We start from the raw sequence: 27124 nt of genomic DNA on the forward strand, positions 1-27124 counted from the left end.
TTTGACCACAGACGTCAAGAACAAAAGTTTGACAATAAATAGTATGCATACGTGTGTGCGTCAAATACATGGTATGTAGTGTGTGTAATGTTTTCTTTATTGATTTAATGTATAGTTTATGCATTATTTTTAAAAAAAATTAGCATTGTGCACTTCTTCTCTATATTCTCTATAAGTGTGGAAAATTTCATACTCCCCCGTCCGCGCAATTTTCGTAAAAAGGGATACAAAGTTTTTGCTTCACATATTAATATATAGATAGCTTTTATGTGAAACTACAATTGAATTTTAGCATAGAAGAAAACCATCACCAAAATGTTATTAATTAATTATTATTTTATTTTATTTATATTAAACCGATTTATACAGCAGAATATGTACCTAGTATGAAATATTATATGTTTGTTGTGTTATTAGAATTGTGAGCTTATGCATTCTTGCTCTATCTTGGCTGTTTTTCAATATTTTTGGACAACATAAACTATTTAATCTAGACAATTTGACAAAATTTAAATATTCAAAACAAATTCAATTCTTCACATAGTAAGTACGCTAAGATATAAAAAATGACCAACCTTCCACAGATGTCTGACACTTTTCTAACATCCAGGTTTTAATAGGGGATAGTTAAAGTATTAAGAGAATTGCTCGATCCTTGATCATGAAACTTAAGAAACTTATGTACTATTTTTTACCGTGTTCAATGAAATGGAGACAGTCGTAAATGTGTTTTCTTTAGTATTTATTCGTCAGTTTTTGCGTTGTATTAGAATTTTGACGACTAACAGATTTGTCACCTTGACAACGAAAATGGCAGTGGATGCAATTTTCAAAAATTTGAATTTTCAATTCAACGACAATAGCAATGCGTCAAAAATTTAAAAATAAAGGTATAGATAGGGGATTAAAACGTAAAAGTTTATTTTAATCCCATAAAATAGAAGCGGTACAGATATGTGTATTCAAGTAGCAATATCAATGCACATTTTTCCTTAACAAACCCAGCAGCACTGTCTAGCATACCAGCGATAATTGAGTGTGTAACTAATACTTCAATATTTCAATAACTACATGGTCTTGAAGTAAAACTGAAAGAAGCTAGAATAAACAGTCTAACCAGATATAAAGGTCAACGCACACTCATTTTACATATATTTTGCCACCTATTTTGTTATTCACAATATGATCTTGTTAGATATCATGAATGCTACTTGGCCTTCGATATTTTGTTAATTGCGGTGCACTTATGTACATATACAGTTATCTTGAAGAACCAACGGTATCTGCAGACCAACACTACGCGCATTTATTTATGGGATGCGAAATATAACATAGTGTATCTCAACATTTTAATAGTCTCTATAGCTTTGTAGGTAAATAGCCTAGTGTACCTTTATCGAGTGATATATCAGGTCGTAGTTCTAATCTATTTTTTCACAAACGGTTTTAATCGCCTGCTTATTTTAATGGAAAGTGACTACTGTAGATACACCGGGTCTGGGTTTGATTCTCAGTCATACTTAGTATCCACCCTCAATATATATATTTTTTTTATTGCCTTGATAGTGTGGACGAGCTCACAGCCCACCTGGTGTTAAGTGGTTACTGGAACCCATAGATATCTACAACGTAAATGCGCCACACACCTTGTATGTTTGTCATAAGCATAGTAGTATCTGTGTGTACCTGTTAGCACGTATGTATGTCAATATTTGGTACCCGAATAAACCCAGTGAGTTTATTTTTTCCGTATATTTGCAGGTGAGCTCGCAGTCCGCTAAGCTTTAAATCTTAGCCTTAGTCCGTAGACATAATCATCCACTCTAGGTCATGAGAGTCGAAGTCAACGGTATTGTATTCCTTTCATATCAGTTAGTGGAGGTTAGGCCTCAGTATATTATTCGTTTAATTCGTCAATTAATAGTGAATATACCCGGTTACCGTCCCCGTCGAGCCCGTCGCTTGCGACGAGTAAATTAACTCATAAGCACAAACCATTGAGTTTCTTGCCGGATCTTCTCAGTGGGTCACGTTTCCGATTCGGTGGTAGATTCTGCGAAGCACTATTCTTGTTAGGGCCAGTATTAGCACACTCCGGTTTGAGCTCCGTGAGCTCACCAACACATCAAGAAGAAGCTGAAATGGCCTCTCAACTCAAGGCTATCAGCATAGTTAGGGGAAAAAAAGTGAATATATATGCTGGGTTCAATAGTACCTGCTTGCAGGATATTCATACGTTATATTTAACAGCTAGATGATTCGTTGATTTATGTTCTATATTTATCTTCAAATAAGGACAAAAAATAATCAATACGTAATTTTATATCGGTGGTGTGGATTGGGAGAGGCCTATATCCTATAGCAGTGAACGATTGTGCGCTGATGATAATGATTACGATGAATTTTATATCAATTTATACTTTTTCTATAAGTGCACATTTCTTTTTTCCTTTGTACATATTACAAATAATTAACAAAAACACAAAAATCATCCAAATTCATCCGTAGAAAAGCCCTTACAGAGGGCTGTGTGGACACGTGAGATACGTTAATATCGAGGCTGATGTCTTGAATATTTCTACAATATTTTCAAATATCATATATTTCAAAGCAATATAACACTTCAATAATACCAAATATTAAATAAGATATTAGAAATCTACCCCCCCATATAGGAAACATCCTAGATTTAACTCACATCATTTTAATAGTTGGAACAGCTTCAAAGAATAGCTGATCTGTATTTTTATATTAAATGAAGAGTTCATAAGTTTATCTTTTCACAAAAAAAATTAGATAATCAGCATAAGATTCTATCTCAGTGTATAGACTATCATCAGAACACGCTGCTGGTAAGTAGACCCGTGTGAAGCTATATCATATTTTACTTTAATTTTTGTCTAGGTGTGGGTGAACAAGTTCACGGCCCACTTGGTATTCACCATATTGGTTGTTACCGAAACCCATTGATCACACCGTGAATGCCGCTACCCACCTTGGAACATTTCTTATTTATTTATTGCTTAGATGGGTGGACGAGCTTACGGCCCGCCTGGTATTTAGTAGTTACCGGAGCCCATAGACATCTACAACCAATGCCTCCACCTACTTTGAGATATGAGTTCTAAGGTCTCAGTTTTTACAGTACAACGGCTGTCTCACCCTTCAAACTGAAACGCATTACTGCTTCACGGCAGAAATAGGCAGGGTGGTGGTACCTACCCGCGTGGACTCACAAGACATGAGGTCGTAGTCTTTGTAGAATTGTATTGTGTTGTTGAATCGACTATTCCCGTCAAACTGGAATCCCTGAGTGCTTACATACGCCCTACCACTAAGATTTACGCAAATTATAATTTTTACCAAATTGGTTTTTCTTACACAACGTTATTCCTTAATCGTGGAAGTGATTCGTGAGCACGTCTGCGTTATTTAAAAACTAGAAAAACAAAGCCTAATTTCAGAGGACTTGAAATTAATTTAAGGACGGTAATTGTTTTATTTTATGTTCAAAATACAACTAAAAACAACGCAATTTATCGTACACTGTTTGTAATATATGTGTAAACATAATAGTCAATTAGTGATCATAAATTATTGTTTTATATAAAAGACAATCTCAATTACTTGTACATGTCTCGGTATGATTTCAATTGACTACCGTTCTTCATAAACATCGGCAAAAGACAGCTAAATTATTGTAAATCACTAAAAACTATTTTCAAACTTATTTAGATAACGGACGGTCTTGTGTATCTAACAAAATATATCCTCTATCGATGTTTGACAGTAACCAGTTTCTATCAGGTGGGCAATAAATAGGTTAACAAAAACTATATATTATTATAATTAGTCCAAATATCGAAATTATTTTAAGGAAATTATTATTATTGTTTTATAAAGTCAGACGTTTCAAATACTTTACAGTTTTCGTGATCAATAAATCGTCAAAATGTGAATATAATTGATATTATTACAGGGCATATATATTTAGGGTCTAATTTTATAAAAAATATTGACAGTTACAATGCTTTCGCACAGAATAACTCTAAAGTTTAATTTATCTTTAGGTATAGCAGTTTGTTCCACTTTTTGTTTGGTTATTCGACTTTTTTACACTGAGGAGTTTTGTTCGTTGCGCATGGACTGCAAAGCTAGGAGACAGCCAAGCCGCTGTCTGCCAAATGACTTGAATTTTCAACTTCATATTAGGAGGAGCCCAGGTGTTAGATAAATTTTAACTATGCGTGCAGATCACGAAAATCTAAAACAAGTCAATAATATAAATTTGAAGATCCAAACTTTATGGATTCAATATAGACGACCAGGGCTATTTTACATTGATAATAATTTAATTTATATAATAATAAAACGCATTCTTCATCAACTTCTAACAAATGTCAAGTAGTTACGAAAATCAAATTAATACGCTTAAATATAAGGACCCATTCACGTAAACAGCATTAATTAGGAAGTTTAATGTTATGCAAATCTGACGAAAGCCTAACTACATCTTACTACTATTCATTTCAAAAGCTGGCGCCCGGTAAAAGATTCCCTTCTGCCAATATACACTCACAAGATTTTTCAGATAATCTGGTGACCCTGTTTACTAAATTTCTATTCAATATTTATTTTTATTTAATACGAAATAAAATATTATCCCATTTAACGTCGGCGTGTTTATAACTCAGTGAACCGTTAATTAACATATGTTTATTTAATTAAAAAAAACTTTTTAAGAAAGTATTTCGGCTTAATGTAGTGTTTATTTTTTATTTTATAATTTCCGGCTACTTTAATTTTCGCGGTCACAGAAGACCAAGGATAAATTATTGCTAATTTATTAACTCGTTATAAAATCACGAAAATATAAAATACTATCGTAGCTGTATTTAATTTGTTTGCTTTTCAGTTTCTCCTTTTATTTTATTTTTACTAGTTACACAATGAAAAAAAAAGTCCAATTACAAGTTTCCAAGATTTGAGTAACTAAAATAATCTTGAATGACTGGAAATGTTACATATATTATTTTATCAATAATTTTGCATAATAAGTAGCGCATGCCAGTTAAGTGTATAATATTATAAATAAAAGGAATCTTAATCACTCTAGTCTGAGTTTTTTATGTAGATATGTACACTACGAGTTAAATCCGTCTAACAAACGCGCAAAGGCTAACGATGAAGTCCATTAATCTTAAACAATATTTAAGCTAACATATGTATAGATAATAATTTAATAATGTATAGATAATATTTAGAAACTTCAGCGAATGCACAACATACTAAAATAGTGCAGTGCTATGACTCAGATTACGTATTAGAAATTTTGAAGATTGTAAATCGACATTATAGTTCAGTGATCTCAGTAAAAAGAATCTCAATATGGAATAGATAAACGTACTTTTAGTTATTATTTTGGGGTTATCATAGATCGCGCTCATCGGGAATCCCAAATCGCAAGACGTGCAAAAAACTATGATGGCGGAGAGCATCGAGGTCGACGCGCCTACCGAGCGTGGAGTGTTCTCTAAGCTTCTTTCGTCTATACAGCGTATGTAAAATATTATATTATTTATTATTATTATTATTATATAGTTTTTTCTATTTACTATTCATATAAAATTAAGGAAACTCGTAATAATTTACATGAAAGGGAAGAATATTGTCTATTTAAACTTCTTACGGTTAAGACAGCTAGCGCGCTAGTTACTAGTTGATTGGGAACGTCGAAAAGTTAGTTTGAGTCGGATAACCTTGAGCGCCGAATTTGCAATACAGCAGTCGTGTTATGAACGAGTTATGAGAAAACCGTTTTGGTAAACATAAGCTGTATTCCGAAATGCTGTTTATAGTGGTGATCGTCCTATCAGCTCAACTAAACTTCCACTAGTCTGACTGAAGTGGTAGCAACAACACCTGTTGTTTAAATGAGATGGTCGCGCGGCTGGACTTGTTTCGAGTCACATGTCCTTGTCTGATTTCTGATTGTTATCCCGTATCCATCCCAATTTATTGAAAACCTTTTTGAGCGACAGTCGTCCGTAAAGACTAATCGCTTAATTCTGACGTCAACTCTACCCGAGTGTGATCCCCGAAATTTCTAATCTAAGTGGTCCTTCCTAAATATATGGTCGAGCAGATTAAGTTTAACTTAAGAAGTAGGGGAAAACCCGTTTCATGTAGGCACTGGTGAGTCAATAATAATAAAAATGTTCACATTTGCAAATATCAAGTGTGTAGTTATTGTGAGGTCGTGAAATATACAGACAAATAGGTAAAATACACAATTAATCATCTCAAAATCAAACCATTATAGAGAAACGTTCACTTTTTTGCAACAATAAATTAGTACGTAGTGACCTCCTCCTCGCGTCGTTTCCTCACTGCTGAGGGTCGTGACGTTATATTTCGACAGGATTTTACTCCTTGTAATGTCCCGCCAGCACCTCCGATCATTGACCGCATAAAGGGCGTCGTGAAATGGTATCTCTAGTGTGGTGCGGATTTGGTCGAACCACCTTGTCGGACTGCGCTCGCGCGGGCTCTTTCTTTCGGTCTTCCCTGTCACGAATAGTCTCTCTAAGCTATCCGGTGTTTTCCGAGCAATATGACTGAAGTACTCGAGTGCACGGCGAAGGCAGAGTGTGGACAGTCTTGTCTTGATCTGTAGTTGGTCAAAAATAGATAGATTGCTTCTCTACGCTGTCGAAGGTGTCCGGAGCATTCTTCTCCAGCACCACATCTCAAAAGCATCCACGCGTTTGCGATCAGCCGCCTTAAGGGTCCAGGTCTCCGCTCCGTATAGAAAAATGGAAAAGACCAGAGTGAGTACCAGTTTTATCTTTGTTTTCTGGGTAATGTTACGGTCCTTCCAGATTTACCGAGCTGGGTCATGGCTCCCTTTGTCTTTCCGATACGCCGTCGTATTTCAGGTTCGCTGGATCCGGTATTGTTAATGTCGGAGCCTAGGTAAATAAAGTTGTCAACAAGCTCATGATTTAGTGCTCCACTAAGCTCCAACTTTTTTGTGCGATCAACGACCATGATTTTAGTTTTGAATCTGTTGATGACGGAGTCCCATCTCCAACCCTATGTGCTCCATCAATGTGTTCAAAAGCTCTGTCATCTCTGCTTCTGTTATGGCAAGCAGAGTTGTGTCATCTGCGTAGCGCAGATTCGTCATCTATGTCACGTAGTAACCTAAAAGGGCAATAAAGCTCCTAAGCTTTTTAAGTCGTATTGACTAGTGTAAATAATGTATAACATAATAATATATTCTGTAAGTTCGAAAGTTTAACCAAAACTAATTTATGTTCAGAATATTCGTTAGCACAGTTGGTTAATAATATATTTTACAATCGTTACATAATACAAGTTTTTCGAAATTATGACATTAAATTATTAACATTAGGCTATCAATGCAGTATTTCGTTTGACGCTTACACTATTTAAGATTGAAAAAGATCTGTATAAATAAGCACTTTATGTAATTAATATAATGGTTTGACGTTTCTCGAGAATAATAAAAATCTCCCAATTAAAAAGAACCTCATCAATTTGATACAACTTTCGCTGTAACAAGAAACAGCGATCACACGTCGTTCTTTGAACCTAGCGAAGCGTTATCAAAGTCTATTATAAAGACTACGTAGTCAAAATTAGACGACCAAATTCAAAAAGCCAAACATGGAACCAGCACGCGCTTATAACAGCTTCTACCGTGAATTGAATCGCGAGATCGTTTCTTCATCTATGCCTACAAAAGTCGCGGATCGATGTCACTTGGCTCACTGGAGTAGCGCTACATCGGTCTGGTGATACCATCATCCAGCTGGGATTTATGCCGAACGTAATTTCATTGAAAAATTGAGTTAAATGTACTCAACTCTATTTATATTTAAACCAGAGAAGATTCTGTATAATTTTTACAATTTCTAAACTTCTAATTTTTAGTAGGTGTGTTCTGTTCCTTTTAAAACTAAGTGATGGTCTTAATTATTATACTTGACTTTTTATTACAAGTTGATTGTCTTTAGTTTTTTTCTAAAAAATCAATACCGATTTTATCAAGTCATTAATATTTATGATACACATTAAACAAGCAAGTAAAGTAAAAAGTCCCAAAATCATTTACACCTAGATAGTTGTGTCCATATTTATAATTTTAAATGTACACTAGTTCTTAGAATAAACATTACAAGCAACACGAATACTGAGCTGATTGAAGGCTAACAAGTGTAATTATCGCACTTCAATATAATAATGTAAGACCTCATTTCAAATTTTATGTTAAAGAATTAATAGGTTTTCAATTTACTGTCGTAGATGGGCTCCCACCCCACCTTTTGTTAAGCGGTTAATGCCCCTATCACTAAACAATAGCCGCAGCCTGATGTTGTACACAAATAAGAAAAATAACTACCTGCCTCAAGATCGGTTTTTGCTATTAATGGGCAGACGAGCTTACAATCCACCCGATATGAAATATTTGCTGTAGCCCCTTAGATATCACAATGCTAATGCCGCTAGGATCTTTGAGATAATTATGTCTAGCTAGGTCGGGGACTCAGTTGCTATGTAAACTGACGACCCACTTTTAATAGGAGTGATTAGTTCATTATCAAAGTGAGTGATGACTTATGGAGCATTCCCACCACCTCCCATGGTCCCACCAACCTTGCGGTTATTAGGACCGAAGCATGAACTTCACGGCATCGAGGTACCGATCGGTTCTACAAACTAACACCGTCCCCTTCACTCCATTAACATTCTCCCCATTCTGGGGCTGCTAAGATCACCCACATTCTTATAGAGCAGTATGAAAAAAAGGAAAGTTTTTTTTTGATTGCTTAGGCGGTTGGGCGAGCTCATGGCACACCTGGTGTTAAGTGGTTACCGGAGCCCATATACACCTACGATGTAAATGCCACCTACCTCGAGATATATGTTCTAAGTCTCAGTTTTAACAATACAACGGCTGCCCTACCATTCAAACCCGAAACGCATTACTGCTTCACGCTAGAAATAGGCAAGGTGGTGGTACCTAACCGTGCAGAAATGGTATTTCTAAAAAGACTGAAGACGCTTCTTGATTAGGAAAAGATTATACCGGATCATCAGTTTGGATTTCGGGCAAAGCATTCTACTGTCGAACAAGTACACAGAGTAGTTCACAAGATTCGACAATCCGTAGAAAAGAAGGAATACTGTTCTGCGGCATTTATTGACATAAAACAAGCTTTCGATAAAGTCTGGCATAAGGGATTACTATATAAATTGAAAACCCTCCTACCGAATTCTTTTTTCATGCTCCTGAACTCCTACTTAAAACACTGAAAATTCCAAGTCAAACTGTTCGAAGCTCTTTAGTATTAACTCCTCCGGACCCCAGGGATCAGTGCTTGGTCCGGTCGCTACTGACCGTTCCGTCGGGTACACACACTAACGAAAATGTGTATTTACGATTACAAATACAAATAAAATCCACGCGCGCTCGTACTTTGCAACAACTATACTGGACGCCTAATTAAAAACAATTTAAAAAAGCATCCATAGCTCGTTCTTTTTTGAAATTGGAGAATAACATTTCTTTCTTGCCTTTTATTATTATTTTGACAGCAATTCAAAATATAATTTGAATTTTATTTTGTTCAAAATGCGCAAAAATAAAAGTTGGGACACGTCAACTAGGCAAATAATTGTTAATTTACATATTGATTATAAGTGGGCGTACAGAAGAATAGCTGAGCATTTAAATTGTTAAGAAAGTTTTTAATGCAATTGATCATTATAAAACACATGGAACTGCTGAAAATGTTTTTAAAAAGGCCAAAGGAAATTTGGGCCAAGACAAAACTTTTCCCAGAAAAGATACGCTAATCGTTGGTCGTTCAATCGCTAAAAAAGACCCAATTAAAAGCTCCAGCCAGATTAAAAATGAAGTTTTTCGCCTGTGACCCGAGAAACATCTCTTGAAGTCACTGACATGCCGAAAATTAGTGGAAGCTAAATTGTTTGAAAGAACCTCTCGAAAGGTACCGCTTCTTACCAAGCAACACCGAGAGAAGGGGATTATTATTTACTAAAAAATATGTTAACTGGACGGTACGAGAATGGAAAAAACTGTTATTTTCAGATGAAACAAAAATAAATATGGTAAATTCCAATGGAAAGCGCTATTTAGACGTCCTGTAAACAATGCTTTTAATTATAAATACACAAGGACTAAGGTCAAGTACGGTGACGGTAGCATTAAAGCTTGGGGATGTTTTTCCGAATGTTTAGTTGGACCCGTTCGGAAGATTGAAGGTACAATGGATCAATGGCAATACAAAAACATCTTAGAGTACACAATGATTCCCTACTCGCACGATCATTAGCCTGTAACCTGAATCTTTCAGCATGACAATGACCCTAAACACACGGCCAATAGCGTCAAATGTTTCCTTAGCGAACAGCGTATATCCGTGTTAGACTGGCCAGCAAATAGTCCGAATTGAAACCCGATAGAAAATCTCTGGTATATTGTTAAAAAGAAAGTCTTAAACAAACGTAACACCAGTCAAGATGAATTATATGAATAACTAGCTGTACCCGTCCGTTTCGCTGGGCATTTAAAATTAACATTATTATTTCTCACCTCCACAAAGATTTTCAACATTAACGCCCCCGCAACTGGTGTAGGAAGTCCAACACTCATATAACTATTAGCCTATCCATTAAGTACATGTATTTTCTGCATGGATACAAAGTAAAAACCACTGTAGATTTATATATTAGTATAGATTTGTTGAAGCATGGAATTCAATCCCCCTAGAAAAATGTATGAAATTGATTGAATCAATGCCACGTCGTTGCAATGCTGTTATTGAAAATAAGGGATACGCCACTAAATATTAATCATAACTATTGGTAGGCTGTGGATAGTAGCTATTTCTTAAATAACAATACTAAGTAATAATACTTTAAAAAATATTGTTTTTTATACTTTTCTGTTGTTGTTTCTAATTAGTTGACCGTTATTGTTCATATCTTAAAACTGATTTAAATGTTTGTCCGTAATGTAATAATGAAACTGCACTCGTGTAGTGGGATTATATTGTTTTTTTAAGAAATGATAAATTGTTGAACATATTGTTGTCTTATTTATTGTTTAATTTCAAAAAAAAAAAGATTGCGGTGAAGTATCTTACATAATGTCAAGGACCGTTGGCAGTGTTACTATTTATACGACCATAACTGTATGTACTCGTATGTATATCTTTTACAAGTCTGGATAAATTGAATTTTGAGTAGAGCATGATTTACGATTTGTTTAAAAGTTTAAGTTTTATGATTTATAGTTTCAAATTAACAGTTTTGAACTCATATCTTTGCTGAAACAAAGTAAAATAATAATTAAAATATTTATTTATAAGTCAGGGAAAAACATACGATCGTTATCTTTACAGATTTTCTGTCACAGATAAATTGATCAGATGGACAGATAACAAGCTAAATAAATATAATCACATAAACATATTTTGAATAAAAATGTCTATAAAATGTTGGAATGAACACTTTTAGATTAATTTATTCACAAGATTTAAAGTGTACTGCTGAACAGTATGATATTGTAATAGAAAAAAACTTTTGAGCACAAAACCTCTGTACAATTAAATAATTATTATATAATATTTAGTACATTCTGTTTTACATTTATTAAATAAAAAAATGGTTGCATTGTGGCCCAACTTTTGTAGTAAAATTTATCTTTTTGCTATCTTTTCAATATCTTATCAACTTGTTATCTATGACGTTCTTATGCAGTACAAAAATGACTTAGTTAATTTTATAAAATAATCTCCCTATATATATAATTCTTGCATTTGCATGTAATTTAAAATAGAGAAGTCATTTATATACAGTATGATTACATTATATACTTTATACTCGTTTAAATAATATACACATATAAAGCAGGAAATATTCCACGCCTCTCGCCCAATCAATATGTTACGGTAAATGTACACTCTTGGGAAATGTACACTTTTACCGGTAAATGTGCACATTTGCCAAAAAGTTAGGTATATGTGCACTGAATATAATTCAAAATTCAAAATTCAAATGTGTAAGTTTTCCGCAATATCTACTTTTACCGTAACAGATATACTCCTCAAGGCGCTTCGTTTAGCAAAATACTAGTTAACCTTACCAAATAGTAAATTCTCCCCAACATCATTTTTTTTTAAATTACTTTGAATTCTTGTAATTTATCTCATTAATTCGTATTTCAACACAAACAAGATCGCAGAAAAGTAAGCATGGTAATAAATTATTTAAATTCCCGATCGAAAAGAGATACAGGCTGTCAAACCAATAGTTGTATATCTTGATAGCATCACACTATTTATTAGTTTTACTGTTTCAACAAAGTTAGCATATCTATCAGATAATCACATAAAAATATCCCGTTTTTAATCTCCAATCCATCTACTTATCTTTGTAGAGATTTAATTTAGATAAAAATTTCTTATTTGGATAATATAATTCCTTGACCTATGTCACCGTCTTCTAACAGAAAATGTTTAAGAACTCTGTGTTTTTTTTATACACTTTATTCCACTATATGATCCATAATAAAACAAAATTGTATTAAAACAGTGTAAATCTTATTACTTTACCAATTGAAATAAGTGATCCAAATCGTTTAGTTGCATAAATTATATTAATTAGCCTCATTAGCCTCCATGAGATAAAAAAAATGTTCCAAGAAATGGCAAACTGTTGAAACTCAATTTTAATGGAATTAAAATTTTTACTAAAATCTGCACAACGATAATTCTGGTTATCAATTTTTTATCAATGCACAATTCGGCGCGCAGAATTATCTAGAGTTTCGTGTATTATTATGTACGTTCAAGGGTAAACTCTGTGTCCGAAGCACACTAATATAATCATTCCGTGTATGTGTATAGACTCGAATACGATACACACCTAGGCCTATTGTAAGCGCAGCGTGTACATGTGTGTTCGTGTGCACTGTGCAGATGTATGAGTGCGATGGCGACGGCAGCTGACTTTTAGATTGCAGATACGTTGCCATGCCCGAAATATAACGCGGATGAATTTCGCGTCAATGCTAATTGCTAGGCATTATACTATACAGCGGAGGTACCAATACGCGATGTGCGCTTGTTTTATTTAGGTAGGTGATAGAGTATAATTAAGTATTACGTAAAATACGTGTTCAAATCATATATGTATAAAAAATAAAAATACCTGAAAATACAGGAAAATCATGACGCATACCAAATGTAATTTGTTCTATTGTAATTACACAATAAATAACAATAATTATTGATTAAAATTAACATATTCAATATTCTGACCTATTAGATGTTGATTTTCAATTTATTTCAATTTATTTCTATTAAACTAATCTGATATATGAAAGTAAACATTTGTAGGTTTCTTTGCTTTTTCAGGATGAGTTTCAATTTTCTAGTCAGTGATGGCATTTCAGGCATCATCCCATTATTATCAATCAGATAAAGCACGAGTCACCTTATATATTTATTTAGCGATAGACACAGTAAAGGGTGGCGGATATTGCTTAGTAGTTTATTAAATAAAAAAATATAAGAAACCACATTCGTTACTAAAGTTAAATTTAAGTCAGTTTTAAAATCATTGATAACAGAATAAAATTAAACTCTTTTGATTTAACCGTATTGATTTTTTTAATAATCGAACCCACATTAGTACACACTTTAAATTTTATTTCTGTGAAGAACTCGACATAATTTATTTTATATTCTCATGTACCTAACATGGGCATTATTAATTATACTAGTGAACAAGCTTTTAAGCGAATTAATAGAAATTGATGAGCGATGACTATAACCTGACTCGCCATTAGATACTGAAATGTCGCTTTAGAAATTAGATGCATTTTTTATGTATATTAGTTGTAATAACATATTTTTTTCGATAGCATTAATAGTTTCACTTAATAATCTTGAAACCAGTAGCGTAAATCTACCTTCCTTAATGTGTATGAATAACTGTGTTTATTAGTGGTTTATTTCTAAAGGCGGACGTTGTTCACTTCGACAAGTATGTTTGTTTTCATTTGTTTGCCCAGCAAGTTTCCCACAGCATTTGAACATATAAAATTTTTGAATACTTTTGTAATTACTACAATTTAGTTTTCAAAAATTTAATTACTTTTAAAATTCGAGCTAAGTAGATGAGTTTTTATTTTATAGCTTTGATGGGTAGGTTTCGTTCCACCTGAAGTGAAATGATTACTGGAGCCTATAAATATCACCCCGTGATGAGGTCGAAATCTCGATTATATCGTATAATGGCTGCCCCACTCTTCAAACCGGAATGCATATCTCTTTCACGGGAGAAATAGGCATACCTGTACTTTAGGTGACTGACAATACGCCCTATCACCAGTAATGAGAGATATATATATATATATATATATATATGTGTGTGTGTGTGCGATATATAGTGGTGGTCATATAACTAGAAACACTTCTTATGCATTAAATAAAAAACATATCTTACTTTTAATTACAAAATGAGTCTTACACATGTAGGAGTTTATTTTCTGTTACTGGCCGCTTGGACGCCTAATTAGTAATTGGAAACATTTTAAAAAAGCATTCATAGTCCTTTTTTTTTTTAAATTGGAGAATAATTTATTTCTTGGCTTTTTATATTATTTTGGCGGCAATTCAAAATTTAATTTGAATTTTATTTTGTTCAAAATGGTGAAAAATAATATCTGGGACATGTCAACTAGGCAAATAATTGTTAAGTTACATATTGATCATAAGTGAGCATACAGAAGAATAGCTGAGCATTTTAATTGTTCTGTTAAGAAAGTTTTTAATGCAATTGATCATTATAAAACACATGCAACTGCTGAAAATATTCTTAGAAAGGCTCGACCAACAAAAACCTCTCCCAAAAGAATAAAAGATACGCTAATTATTCGTGTTGCTAAAAAAGACCCAATTACAGGCTCCAACCATATTAAAAATGAAGTTTTTTCGCCTGATGACCCGAGAAACACCTCGTCAAGACTGATACGCCGAAAATTTGTGGAAGCTATATTGTATGGTATAACTTCTCGAAAGGTACCGCTTTTTACCAAACAAAACACCGAGAAAAGCGATTATTATTCGCTAAAAAATATGTTAATTGGACCGTACGAGAATGGAAAAAAGTGTTATTTTCAGATGAAACAAAAATAAATATGATAAATTGCGATGGAAAGCGCTATGTTAGACGTCCTGTAAGCAATGTTTTTAATTATAAATACACAAGGAGTCAGCTCAAGTATGGTGGCGGTAACATTAAAGTTTGGGGGTATTTTTCCGGATGTGGAGTTGGAGCCGTTCGGAAGATTAAAGGTACAATGGATCAATGGCAATACAAAAACATCTTAGAGCACACAATGATTCCCTACTCGGACGATAATTTGCCTGTAACCTGGATCCTAGATTTTCTTAGCGAACATCGTATATTCGTTTTAGACTGACCAGCAAATAGTCTTGATTTAATCCCGATAGAAAATCTCTGATATATTGTTAAAAAGAAAGTCTCAAACAAACGTTACACCAGTCAAGACGAACTATATGAAGCATTTGTTGAAGCATGGAATTCAATCCCCCTAGAAAAATTATGAAATTGATTGAATCAATGCCACGTCGTTGCAGCGCCGTTATTGAAAATAAAGGATACGCCACTAAATATTAATTATAACTATTGGTAGGCTGTGGATAGTAGCTTTTTCGCAAATAACAATACTAATTAATAATACTCTAAAAAATATTGTTGTTGTTTCTAATTAGTTGACCATTATTGTTCATATCTTAAAACGGATTTAAATGTTTGTCCATAATGTAATATTGAAACTGCACTTGTGTAGTGGGATTTATACTGTTTTTTCTAATAAATTATAAATTGTTGATCATATTGTTGTCCTATTTATTGTTTAATTTCAAAATAAAAACGTTTGCGGTAAAGTATCTTACATAATGTCCAGGACCGTTGGTAGTGTTTCTAATTATACAACCGCCACTGTATGTAATTTTTATCAGACGATGCTATTCCTTCATCGTAGAAGTAATTTGTGAGTACGTAGTGAGTACGTCTTTACGTAAAAATTGATTCCTGTCGACATAATTTGATGCAACACTTCACTTAAGTACATCTTATACAGGTTTGTGTAAAAATCCTATCCTTAAAATCCTAACCATTTAATATTATTTATGCCGTCAACGATGACTTTTAACAACTGCATTAATGCTGTTTTTTCTCAAGGTTCGGATGCACGATTCAAGAAAGATATTAGAAATTAGTGTTTCAATTGGAAAACTCTTTAGGGAAAATTGGATTAATCGAATTTAGCCCAAAAACAACCTAAGTACACCTTTGGCTTGATGCCGAAATTCTAAGGTGTCTCTCTGCAACCGTCCAAGGGTACTGAGAATCTTGGAGTCCATATTTCGAGGGTGTTCAGTATTAGCGTCATTTGGAAGGTATGACTAAAGTCCACTATGCGTTTTAAGAAACCTTGGTAACGTGCTCATAGTTTTTGCATTAACAAAGCATTACCTATGTTTGCTCGGCGCAGTAGTAAAGTAAAACTATTATTACATACACTTTAGTTAATTTAATAAAGTAATGTTTCAGGAAACATTAATTCTCGATAGGAGACAAAAATAGAGTATGCTTTATTACACACCGACAGATAATTGATATTTGAAATCTGTCAACAGGCTTTAATTTATACTAATAAAGATTGAATTTTTATTATTTATTAAATGCTGAAACGACTGGTGAAACAACAATGCTGATAGATATATGTACATATATAACCGGAAAAAAATATAATATAAATTTTTTGTACTCTGCGCAATTATTAAGATCACTATCATTAAATAGTATTAAATAAAATAAAGACCCAGTAGGAAAAATCAAACATGATAACATTAAGATTATTTTTTCTTTTGGAATCTTAATCTTGAGCCACTATATGCTACACTTGTTTCTGTGTCTTTGTTATTTATTTACGAACTACCTATGTACCAAATATTCGTTTTTCTCCAAGAGAGTGTCTTCGTCGCGTTTTAATGAAAATATATTATGCGTACTAAAGCTATAACTTGTTTTTTATAACGCAAACTAGCTCATATATAATAACCGTAGTAATAAACGTGAAATATTAATAACTTTAGCGTCAACTTAAAAAAAAAATATGGCTATTTAAATTTTTTATTTTATGTGTAACGATCATGACCCGTTTTAATTTAATTTTTAGAAATAACAATTCATCGTGTTTTAAACAGTAGGTACGTTAAATCAGTAAAGAGTTTACTATTAAACTTTAAATGGTATTTAAATAATCGAGGCTCAACGGATAACAAGTCGACAACAACAACGGATAACGGACAACAACGGATTAGAAGCGTGGCCTAAAGGATAAGACGTGCGGTGCATTCGTGTTGAGCGATGCACCGGTGTTTGAATCCCAGGCGGGTACCAATTTTTCTAATGAAATACATACTCAACAAACGTTCACGATTGACTTCCACGGTGAAGGAATAACATCGTGTAATAAAAATCAAACCCGCAAATTTTAATTTACGTAATTACTGGCGGTAGGTACCACCACCCTGCCTTTTTCTGCCGTGAAGTAGTAATGCGTTTCAGTTTAAAGGGTGGGGCAGCCGTTGTAACTATACTTGAAAGTTGAGACCTTAGAACTTAAATCTCAAGGTGGATGGCGCATTTACGTTGTGGATGTCTATGGGCTCCAGTAACCACTTAACACCAGGTGGGCTGTGAGCTCGTCCACCCAAATAAGCAAAAAAGAAAAAATAATGGCCGTTATATTAAATAGAGCATGCAGCTGTGCAGCTTCTTCGCTGCGCAGTTCGAATCCCGCACGCAGGTACCATTTGAGATGTGAGGTCGAAGCCTTAATAAAATTGCATGTTAGCAATAAAAAGAAATATTATAATGAGTACGTATGAGAATGGGAAAAAAAGTCAGCAATGCAATGTTCCGCATGAGTTAATTCTACAAAGTAATGGCGAACAATTTACACAATTACGCTTAACTGTATGATTTAAGCGTGCATTTGATAAATATTATGAGCTTGATTATTTTGAGTTATAACTTATTGAAATATTTATCAAAATGCTATCCCGTACTTTAAAATAATAATAAAAAAATCATAAACTTCAATTTAAATATATTCTATAGTATTATTATAAGTTCGCCTCTGTATGTGTTTTTATCAATTTTTGCAATTTTTTGTAGGCATACAATAAATTGTAAAAAATGTAACTAGCGTGTATGTCAAATGTTTTTATGAAACTACCTTCTGTATGACTGTAATATGAAAACCTACGGCATGATTTTATTCTACCAAAGTCTACCTAATAATAATTATATGAAACACAAAAACAAAATAAAAATATATAATTACAAAATAATAGGGGCTTAGTAACTGAAGTTAAAAAATGAACTGTAGATACTTTTGTCTGTTTCTTGTATTGTTTGTTCGTTATAGCAACGCGCTTTAACTACAGAACTAATTTGGTTCAACTAATATATTTCTCAAAGAAAGATAGCGTGCGTCTGGTATAAAATAAATATTTTCACAATTACTATATATTTCATCCCACTTCAAGCTAATTTATCGTTTTTTCCAGAATTAGCGATACTGAAACCACGGAACCTAAGTAGTTTATTACAATAGAATGATATTGAATTATAACTTAGGATTTTTTCTAGTCATCTGAGAAAAAATTATCAATCATAACTTTATTCTTATCAATAGTAGGGATAACAGTTAACTCTAAGAATTTATTCTTAGCTAGAATTACATTAGTAGAACTTAAGTAATTTACTTAAATAGGTCGTGATCCCTTTTTTATTGAAAAAAGGGGTTTTCAATACTTTTAACAAGAATATATCAATTTATGTAATAATTACGCATTATAGATTTAGTAAAAGAAAAATATGAATTTTACTAGCTGCGATATTTAGTGCAAACTATTTATTACATCTTAAATAACGTCAAAACTATAAATTATATAAAATTCGATGTACAGTCTACGACATAGCAATTTGTTCAAAATGTTTATATAGAGTTCTGTGAATTGCTAAGTTACGTTAAAAATTTTAAACACGTGAACATTTTTAACGTACCTCGTCAAGAACGACAACAGCACAACGGTTTCAATAGAGTTATTTCTTGTATTAGCACATTAGTACAATTATACAACTGGCTTTTATATTATGTTTCCCTGTTTTAAAAAGACAAAACACTAGAATTCACAAAGAAAAAGTCAAACAAGGCTTGATGACGTTGTGATTCATGTAGGGCGGGAAATTAAGCCCACCACAACAATTCATACTATGATCATCTCTAGAGCTACCTTAAGATTTTCTTATAGGGAAATTACATAAACTTGCGTGTTGAAGTCGTGGAATTTTACATGAGTCATTGTCGAGTACCTTCTCACGTGTTTTAGACCTACCTATAGCAATCGTTGCCTAAAGTGCGTAGGTACGGCTGTTGTACAGGGTTGCGCTAGGGCGAACTCCGCACTGATTGTTCGGCGGGCGGCGCACTAACACTCACATTCAAATTTCGTCTAACCTTGATGCGAATCGGCGCACTCCGGGTTCCATCCGACGACTGTCGTCGACACAGACGGGCTGAAGGGCTTGCTTCAGGCGTCACGGTATGAGTGACACCGATGATGGGTTAAATGTGGAAATTGCGCGTGAAGGTATCTCGGCGCGGGCGTCGGCGTCAAGCCGGACGGCAGGCGCATCGGCGCGCCGCCACCGGCTGTATTTCGCAGGGCTGCGGCGCGGCGGCCGCGCTACATGTCACTGTGCGGCGAACGCGCTCTTCGCGCCGTGGTCACCGACTCTCAGTGGCGTCGCCGTCCTACTGTCTGCCCGACGGCCCGGACGGCGGCGCGCGTTGCACCGCCCCGCTGCACTCCACCTGCCCCCCTGGCGATGCGAATGTAGGGGGGCTCGCTCCCCCTTCTCCCACCGATCTACACCCGCCCCGCCCCGAAGAATTTTCCGCATCGGGCGGGAAAAATCGATTGTGCAGCGAGCCCCGAATAATTTCGGCAAGACGCACGGCGCCCTTGCGTTCTCGACGTCTACGGCGCCGCTACCGAGCGGACACTAACCAGCGAAAACCAAGATGGTCAAGCGCATTATCTTTCACTTTACCGCGGAAGTCTACTTGACACGTAATGTTAAGGAACTCTTTAGATACTCAAGAAGAGTATGTACCTTACTTTTTAATACTCTTAGTATCATAATTTAAAAAAAGAAGTAATTTATTTAGTTTCCGGGCTCAAAAATAATCTTAAGTAAAAAAGTGACTAAAAGCAAAATATTTCGTAAAGAAATTGTCGATAAATATTTTTATAGGCAGGTTTTTTGCGAAAGGAAAATAAAACAATAATAAAACCAAATTATTTCACTTTACATATTTTATTACTTAAGCTAAAAAGCTTTTCGATAAATAACCACAAAATGTGAATTGAAATACGTTATTTTTTAATTATATTTTAGTTCAAGCATAAATAAGATAGATTATACCTAATGTAACTGTTACTGACTAAAATTTTGCCAGGATTTTCATTACTTTTTTAACTCTTTTGGAACTTGAACTTGTATTTCGTTTTTGTTTTGCATTGAAATGTCTGATCAGCATCTCTTTTCTTAACTTCATCACACTTTAACAAAGTTACAAGATCAGTATATCAATAGAATATTTAAAAAAATATTGTATAACTGTATACCCTGATAATCACTACCTGCCGTTTGCTTCTTAATTACACACAAATAAATACATATATCTATGCCTCAACACCTACTATAGGTATCAAAAACTAAAACAAAAATATAGACGTGATATCTAAGCCATAAAGGTACGTCTATACCTTACTTACCTCATTTCTCTTACTTTGTTTCCACGTTTAAAAGTCACAGTCAGGGTTCACGCTTGTAGCTGCTAGGACCTTGCACAAATACATTACAATTGATTGTTTAGTTTTTTGTGTTGATATTAATTTTATAGATGTATGTCTAGTGTTGTTCGTTAAAGACGAAACATACTGTATGAGCATTAGCACATTAATGGCCGCAAAGCCACAACTGAACTCACTTTCATAACTTTAAATTCTACGAATACTATAACTATATACGTATTAGAAACATCGTTTATTGTTTTATTGTAACACGAATAAATGCCAGATTAACCCGAAATTTAAATCAAATAATAGTTTAATCGTAGTTTTTGTTTTATTTTATGACCCAACCGTAGATAAAATTATCATCTCATTTATATGTATAACACTAACATGTCTACTTTTAATATCGAGCACTTGGAAATAGGAACGTCTATAAAGATCTGTAATTTGAAATACACTAATGAAGTATTTAATTAACATAATATAGTTATAGCATGAAAACATAATTGTATCGAAAACATAGCTATGTATTTTACGATCAAATTTACTACCTCATAGTTTTTTGAGAAGACTATAAACAGAGAGTTGATTTGACATAATGAATTTTGAATACGAATTAATGTAATTAGTTGTGCAATTAAAATAGTGAAACTTTTATGATATACGTAGTAGACGTGAGGATTTAAAATAACAGTATTCTGTACCGATTGTGTAGTCAAAAAAGTATGAAACCCACTATTTTTTATTTTAAAAAAATATACTCAACTCATATTTATAGGTAGGTTACCTTAAATTGATAATACAATAAACTTAAACTATAGACTATAATGCATTAAATTCAGTAGCATTAATTGAATTGTAAGTAATTTTTCGTTTTAAATAACGGATGACGTTGAAAAAATTTAGGTACTTATTGGTAAGTTTATAAGGCAAGCAGTAATTAAATTCTGGGAAAATTACAACAGTTCATCGGTGTATTATTTCTTGTTTACTGATAGTGATTTTACAAATTACATTTAAACTAGGACAATGGTCAATCACGTACGTTATTTTATTTTGATAACTAAAATCGACACACTGTATGCTTATATCGACAATTAGATATGTCACAAGTTTCTTGAAGATAGTGATAGTTTTATACTAACTACAAACTACTTTACTGGTGGTAGGACCTCTTGTGAGTCCGCGCGGGTAGGTACCACCACCCTGCCTATTTCTGCGTCACCTACCTTGAGATATAAGTTCTAAGATCTCAGTATAGTTACAACGGCTGCCCTACCCTTCAAACTGAAACGCATTACTGCTTCACGGCAGAAATAGGCAGGGCGGTGGTACCTACCCGCGCGGACTCACAAGTGGTCCTACCACCAGTTGCAGTTCTATTATTAGCATGACATGTACCCACTTATTTATCTAATGAAGTCTTTCAATGTAATTTTCAAAAAGTTCAGGTCGTCCAATTAGCTTGAAAATTTGCACACATTATATTACTTTTTTTACCTAATACCCCAAACAAAACAAAAGTATATAATTTCGGTTTGCTATCAAAGCTTTATTTTAATTTTTAATCTATTTGAAATCGATCAAAATTAATATAGGTTTCGCTACTTTTCACCAATGTAGTATTATTATACATACAAAGCTAAACGTGTATCTATTGGCTGTAAGCTCAAAGATTTAGTGATGAGCAGAAACCTTACTATTAATAGAATATCAGCATTTTTAACAATATTTTGGAATTCTATGTTAATGGAATTATTCCACAATTTATTGGAATTAATCATTGGAACTCGTTTTTGTTTAAATAACAAAAATCTATAAATGAACTAATGCAAATGAAACACAGCTCAATATAAGTAAATTAGATATGAAATGTGTTACAATGGAATGTGTTTATTTAGTTCAAATGAAAAACACTTTTTTTTGACTTCAATAAATTTAGTATTAATTAAATAGTCTAAATATGAAATTATATGAAATATTGATAAATGATTGATTTCTTTCATTAAATACTTACATCGTTGCTTAAGATTACCAGTTTTTTGTCAATAAATATACTGTTTATCAACTCTAAACACATATATGGTAATTTTGTATAATGCATAATTACGTATTATGATAGGTGGGTATAGTGGGGCAGAGGCGTGCCTTTCCAATGGATACCAGAATCAACGCAAACTCAGCACGTTTGATTCCACGAACCACAAACGTGAGAGTTGGATGGCGACACGGTGCTTAATTTTGTGCCGTAATATTTTTTACCGTAATATTAATAAAGAAATTGTAATTGGAATGCTTTAGGCGTTAAGACTTTTAGTACAATAGAACTGACAACAATAGAATCAAAGGCTTTGACAAATATAATTTCACAGAGATACTCCAAACTAATGATAAACTAGATATCTACTTACATACTTTGAAACTTCTTTCTTCTTCGAACGTCGTATTTTGTAGGGGGATTGCTTTTTTTTAGTACTGCATAGATGGTGGATGAGGTCACAGCCCTACCTGGTGTTAAGTGGCTACCAGAGGCCATAGACATCTACAACATAAATGCCACCACCCACCATGAGATACGAGTTCTAAGGTCTCAGTATAGTTACAACGGCTGCTCCAGCGGTCAAACAGAAACGCATTACTGCTTCACGGCAGAAATAGGCAAAGTAGTGGTACCTAGCCGTACGGACTCACAAGAAGTCCTACCACCAGTAATTATGCAAATTATAATTTTGCGAGTTTGATTTTTATTACACGATGCTATTCCTTCATCGTGGAAGTCAATCGTGAACATTTGTTAAGTACAGATTCGAACACCGGTGCATCTCTCAACACAAATGAACTGGGCGTCTTATCATTTAGGCCACGACGACTTCTTAAACCATTACCATTAAAAGGTGCCTTGAACATTAGACACAGTGCTAATGCTTCCGTGTTTTCCTCAACTGTTAACTATCGCAGACTAAGCTTATTCTTACGATTCCTTTACATTAAAAAAGGGCTCGAATCTTTGAAACAGTTTCTGTGATTTTCCATATATCATAAGAACGTAGAGAAGGTTATTAATGTGCTAAATAGATACAGGGTTTGATGTCAAGATGTCTACTACTTGCTCGATTTTGGATATTTGATTTACAAATCGATACGAATACAAAAATATAAATACAAACAAAATCATTGCTAAAAAAGTTTCGTAGCATCTATTCACGCATTGCGTAGCTTCTACAGATCAAATGTGAAACATGCTTCAACACATTTACGGAAAAGCACCAGAAAAATTTAAAACCACTTTATAACAATGCAATAAAATAAAAAACAAATATAATATCATGTTTATTAGATTTGGATCCCCAAAATATTAACCAGATATTCAAAGTCACGATTCCTTTAAGACAGTCTTTCTCAAAGTGGGCGATAACGCCCCCTGGGGGGCGTTTGAAACCTAGAGGGGGGCGCTAAGGGGCCCAGGAAAAAATGGGGGGCGTTGATGTGGGTTAGGGGGGCGCTGTCAAATTTGTAATTTCATTTACTTAATTTACCCATTACCGTCCAATGTCAAATAGTATAGTAAGCCTAAACAGCTCACTTATTGTAAACATTGTTTACTATTTTATTTCTACATAATAATAGGTTGGGGAAAAAGTTACTTCGCATTTTTTAAGAACATTCACAACATTTTTTAATATAGTTTATTCGCATTTAACTAAAGTATGTCGGTACCATTTTGTTCGATAACTTTTTGCCATCTTGTAGGTAGGGACATGATTCCATTGCTATAGAAAATTTGGGGCTTCTGATCAAAATACCGCGACAATTGGTTTTGGCAGTCCTCTCGTGATGTTAACCTGACACTGCCTAAAGAATTCTGAAGAGACCGAAACAGGTAGAAATCTGAAGGTGCAAGGTCAGGACTATACGGCGGATGCATTAACACCTCCCAGCCAAGCTCTCTTAATTTTTGCTGAGTGGCTAAAGATGTGTGAGGTCTAGCGTTATCGTGATGAAAAACCACACCCCTTCTGTTGATTAATTCCGGCCGCTTTCTCTCAACCTCTTGCTTTAATCTCATCAGTTGTTCGCAGTAGAGTTCAGAATCGATGGTCCTGCCTGGTGGTAACAGCTCATAATGTATAATGCCCTTCCAATCCCACCACACACACAGCATCACCTTGTTGCAAGTTAACCCGGGTTTTGCCAGAGTCAGTGAAGCCTGACCGGCCTTTGACCACAACCTTTTTCGTACGTTCTTATCGTACGTGATCCACTTTTCATCACCAGTTATCAGCTTCTCCAAAAATGGTTCGGTTTCATTACGTCGTAATAAAGAATCACAAATGAGTACACGGTTCATTAGGTTTCTTTCAGTGAGCTTTTTTGTGTACCCAGTTTTTTTCAAATGCGCCATAACTATTTTGTGGTCAATTCCCAGTTCTTCAGTTACGTCGTAACTACTGATATGCCGATCTTGCCCCACTTTTTCAAAAATGGCATCGATTTTATCCGTAATAGGGCGACCAGAGCGACGTGCATTTTTGACATCAAAATTTTCGGATTGAGAACGCTTAAACCAAATTTGTGCTACTCTCACAGACACTGCACTAGGTCCATAAACATCGCAATATTTTTTCACAGCTGGCGTTGCTTTTTTACCCTTTTTGTAGTAAAATTTTAAAATGTATCGAATATCTTCATGAGATTCACTCATCTTGATAGTACGAAAAATAAATAAAATCACACATCTTCCTAATTTTAATTTGGAATTATCTTCTTTCGAACTTAAACTTTTAATGATACCAAAACCAGCCAGATACAAATAGTATAGCCAAGGAGATTTTATTACAAGTTCATATATTTTTAAGCTATTGCATAGCTTTTATCGCGGGCCTTGAGCGCGGCGACCGAATCATGAAATTCCGTAACGAAAAAAACCTAACATACCTCACTCCGTCTACCATGTAGCTCGCGTTCAACACATTCACACGTTACGCTTGTGTAGTGTTTGTGAATAAGCGCGTGGCGTGACGTCACACTGCATGCGCATCATAAAAAGTCTGCCCATCTCTCTCTCGCGCGGTTTAGCTTATGAGTATGAAGGGGACAGTTAAGGTTTTGCCTTTATTAAGGTTTAATATAGCGTGGTCTTGTTTTATTATTGTTTTAATATTAAATTATCATTGTCTAATTATAATGTCATAAGTTGATTAAAAATGCTATGCAATAGCTTTACCGCCGCAGTTCCCGAGTGCCACACGTTTTTTTTTTGTCAAGAGGAAATCGCCGGACTCCGCCCTTCACTGGCGATGGAGGGCGGGGCATGTCGGAGTCGAACTGACTAAAACCTCTTGTCGCTCAACAACCAGCATCCAAACCTCGCATGAGACAGAGCTCATGAAAAGGCAAAGGGGGGAAAGTGAAGCGTTTAGTGCGGAGCACATCTCTCCCATCACCCTCCCCCTCGGGACGCCGGACTGGTGGTCGTCGGCGCCACGACCACCAGCCCTCTCGGTCGGCAGGCTGTCCGAAGCCTGCCTAGATGGCGCCGGTTAGAATGGTCTATCCTACGGAATACCCCGCGGGTCAGAACCAGCGTGGGTTGAGGATAGCCGGCCTTCCATCACCCGGATGCTCATGCGTAAAACGTGTGCAGATCAGCTTGCACGTCGTCTTCTTAGGCCCCCTTTGCCGGTTCCCAAGCCGACATGTGAGTGAGGTCCGAAGCACTTAGAGGGCCAGGGCTTGGGCGAGATTCGCCTCCCTGGACCCCGCTCGATGGCGGCGGGCCTGTGCATCTCTCACGCGCCCCGCCGCCGCCGAGATGGTGCACTCGCAGAAGTCGAGCATCGCCTTTCACGACTCGTCGTTACCGAGCATCGATGTCAGAACACTCGGCAACGACAAGTCGTTTCCTATTTTTGCGACGAGGACACGCCGCCACCCCTCCCATGCGGGGCAGGCGACGAGCGTATGCTCTGCCGTGTCCAAGTCGCAACCACAATGGTGACACTCTGCCGTCGGCTCGGCTCCGATCCGGTGCAGGAACTCACCGAAGCAACCATGCCCAGTGAGTACCTGCGTGAGCCGGAAAGTGAGGCGTCTTCTGT

At 35.0% G+C, this 27124-nt stretch overlaps 1 protein-coding gene across 4 annotated transcripts in view; it reads right to left on the reverse strand.

The window, feature by feature from the left end:
• LOC101738295 (zinc finger and BTB domain-containing protein 17) overlaps window positions 1-20394 on the reverse strand; it is a 57819-nt gene extending 37425 nt beyond the window's left edge. The window contains exon 1 of one of the 4 annotated variants that reach the window (XM_021346601.3): window positions 19560-20394. Coding sequence is in view for 2 of the 4 variants with exons in the window: in XM_021346600.3 (XP_021202275.3) it covers window positions 576-606 (31 nt within the window). In the remaining 2 variants the exon portion in view is untranslated. Of the gene's footprint in view, window positions 1-575; window positions 11512-19559 lie in introns of those variants that run through there. The other 3 variants (XM_021346600.3, XM_021346602.3, XM_062670081.1) reach the window with 3 other exon arrangements.
• Between the last annotated feature and the right edge of the window lie 6730 nt (window positions 20395-27124).

The sequence above is a fragment of the Bombyx mori genome, chromosome 9 (genome assembly GCF_030269925.1).
Source record: "Bombyx mori chromosome 9, ASM3026992v2".
Lineage (NCBI taxonomy): Eukaryota > Metazoa > Arthropoda > Insecta > Lepidoptera > Bombycidae > Bombyx > Bombyx mori.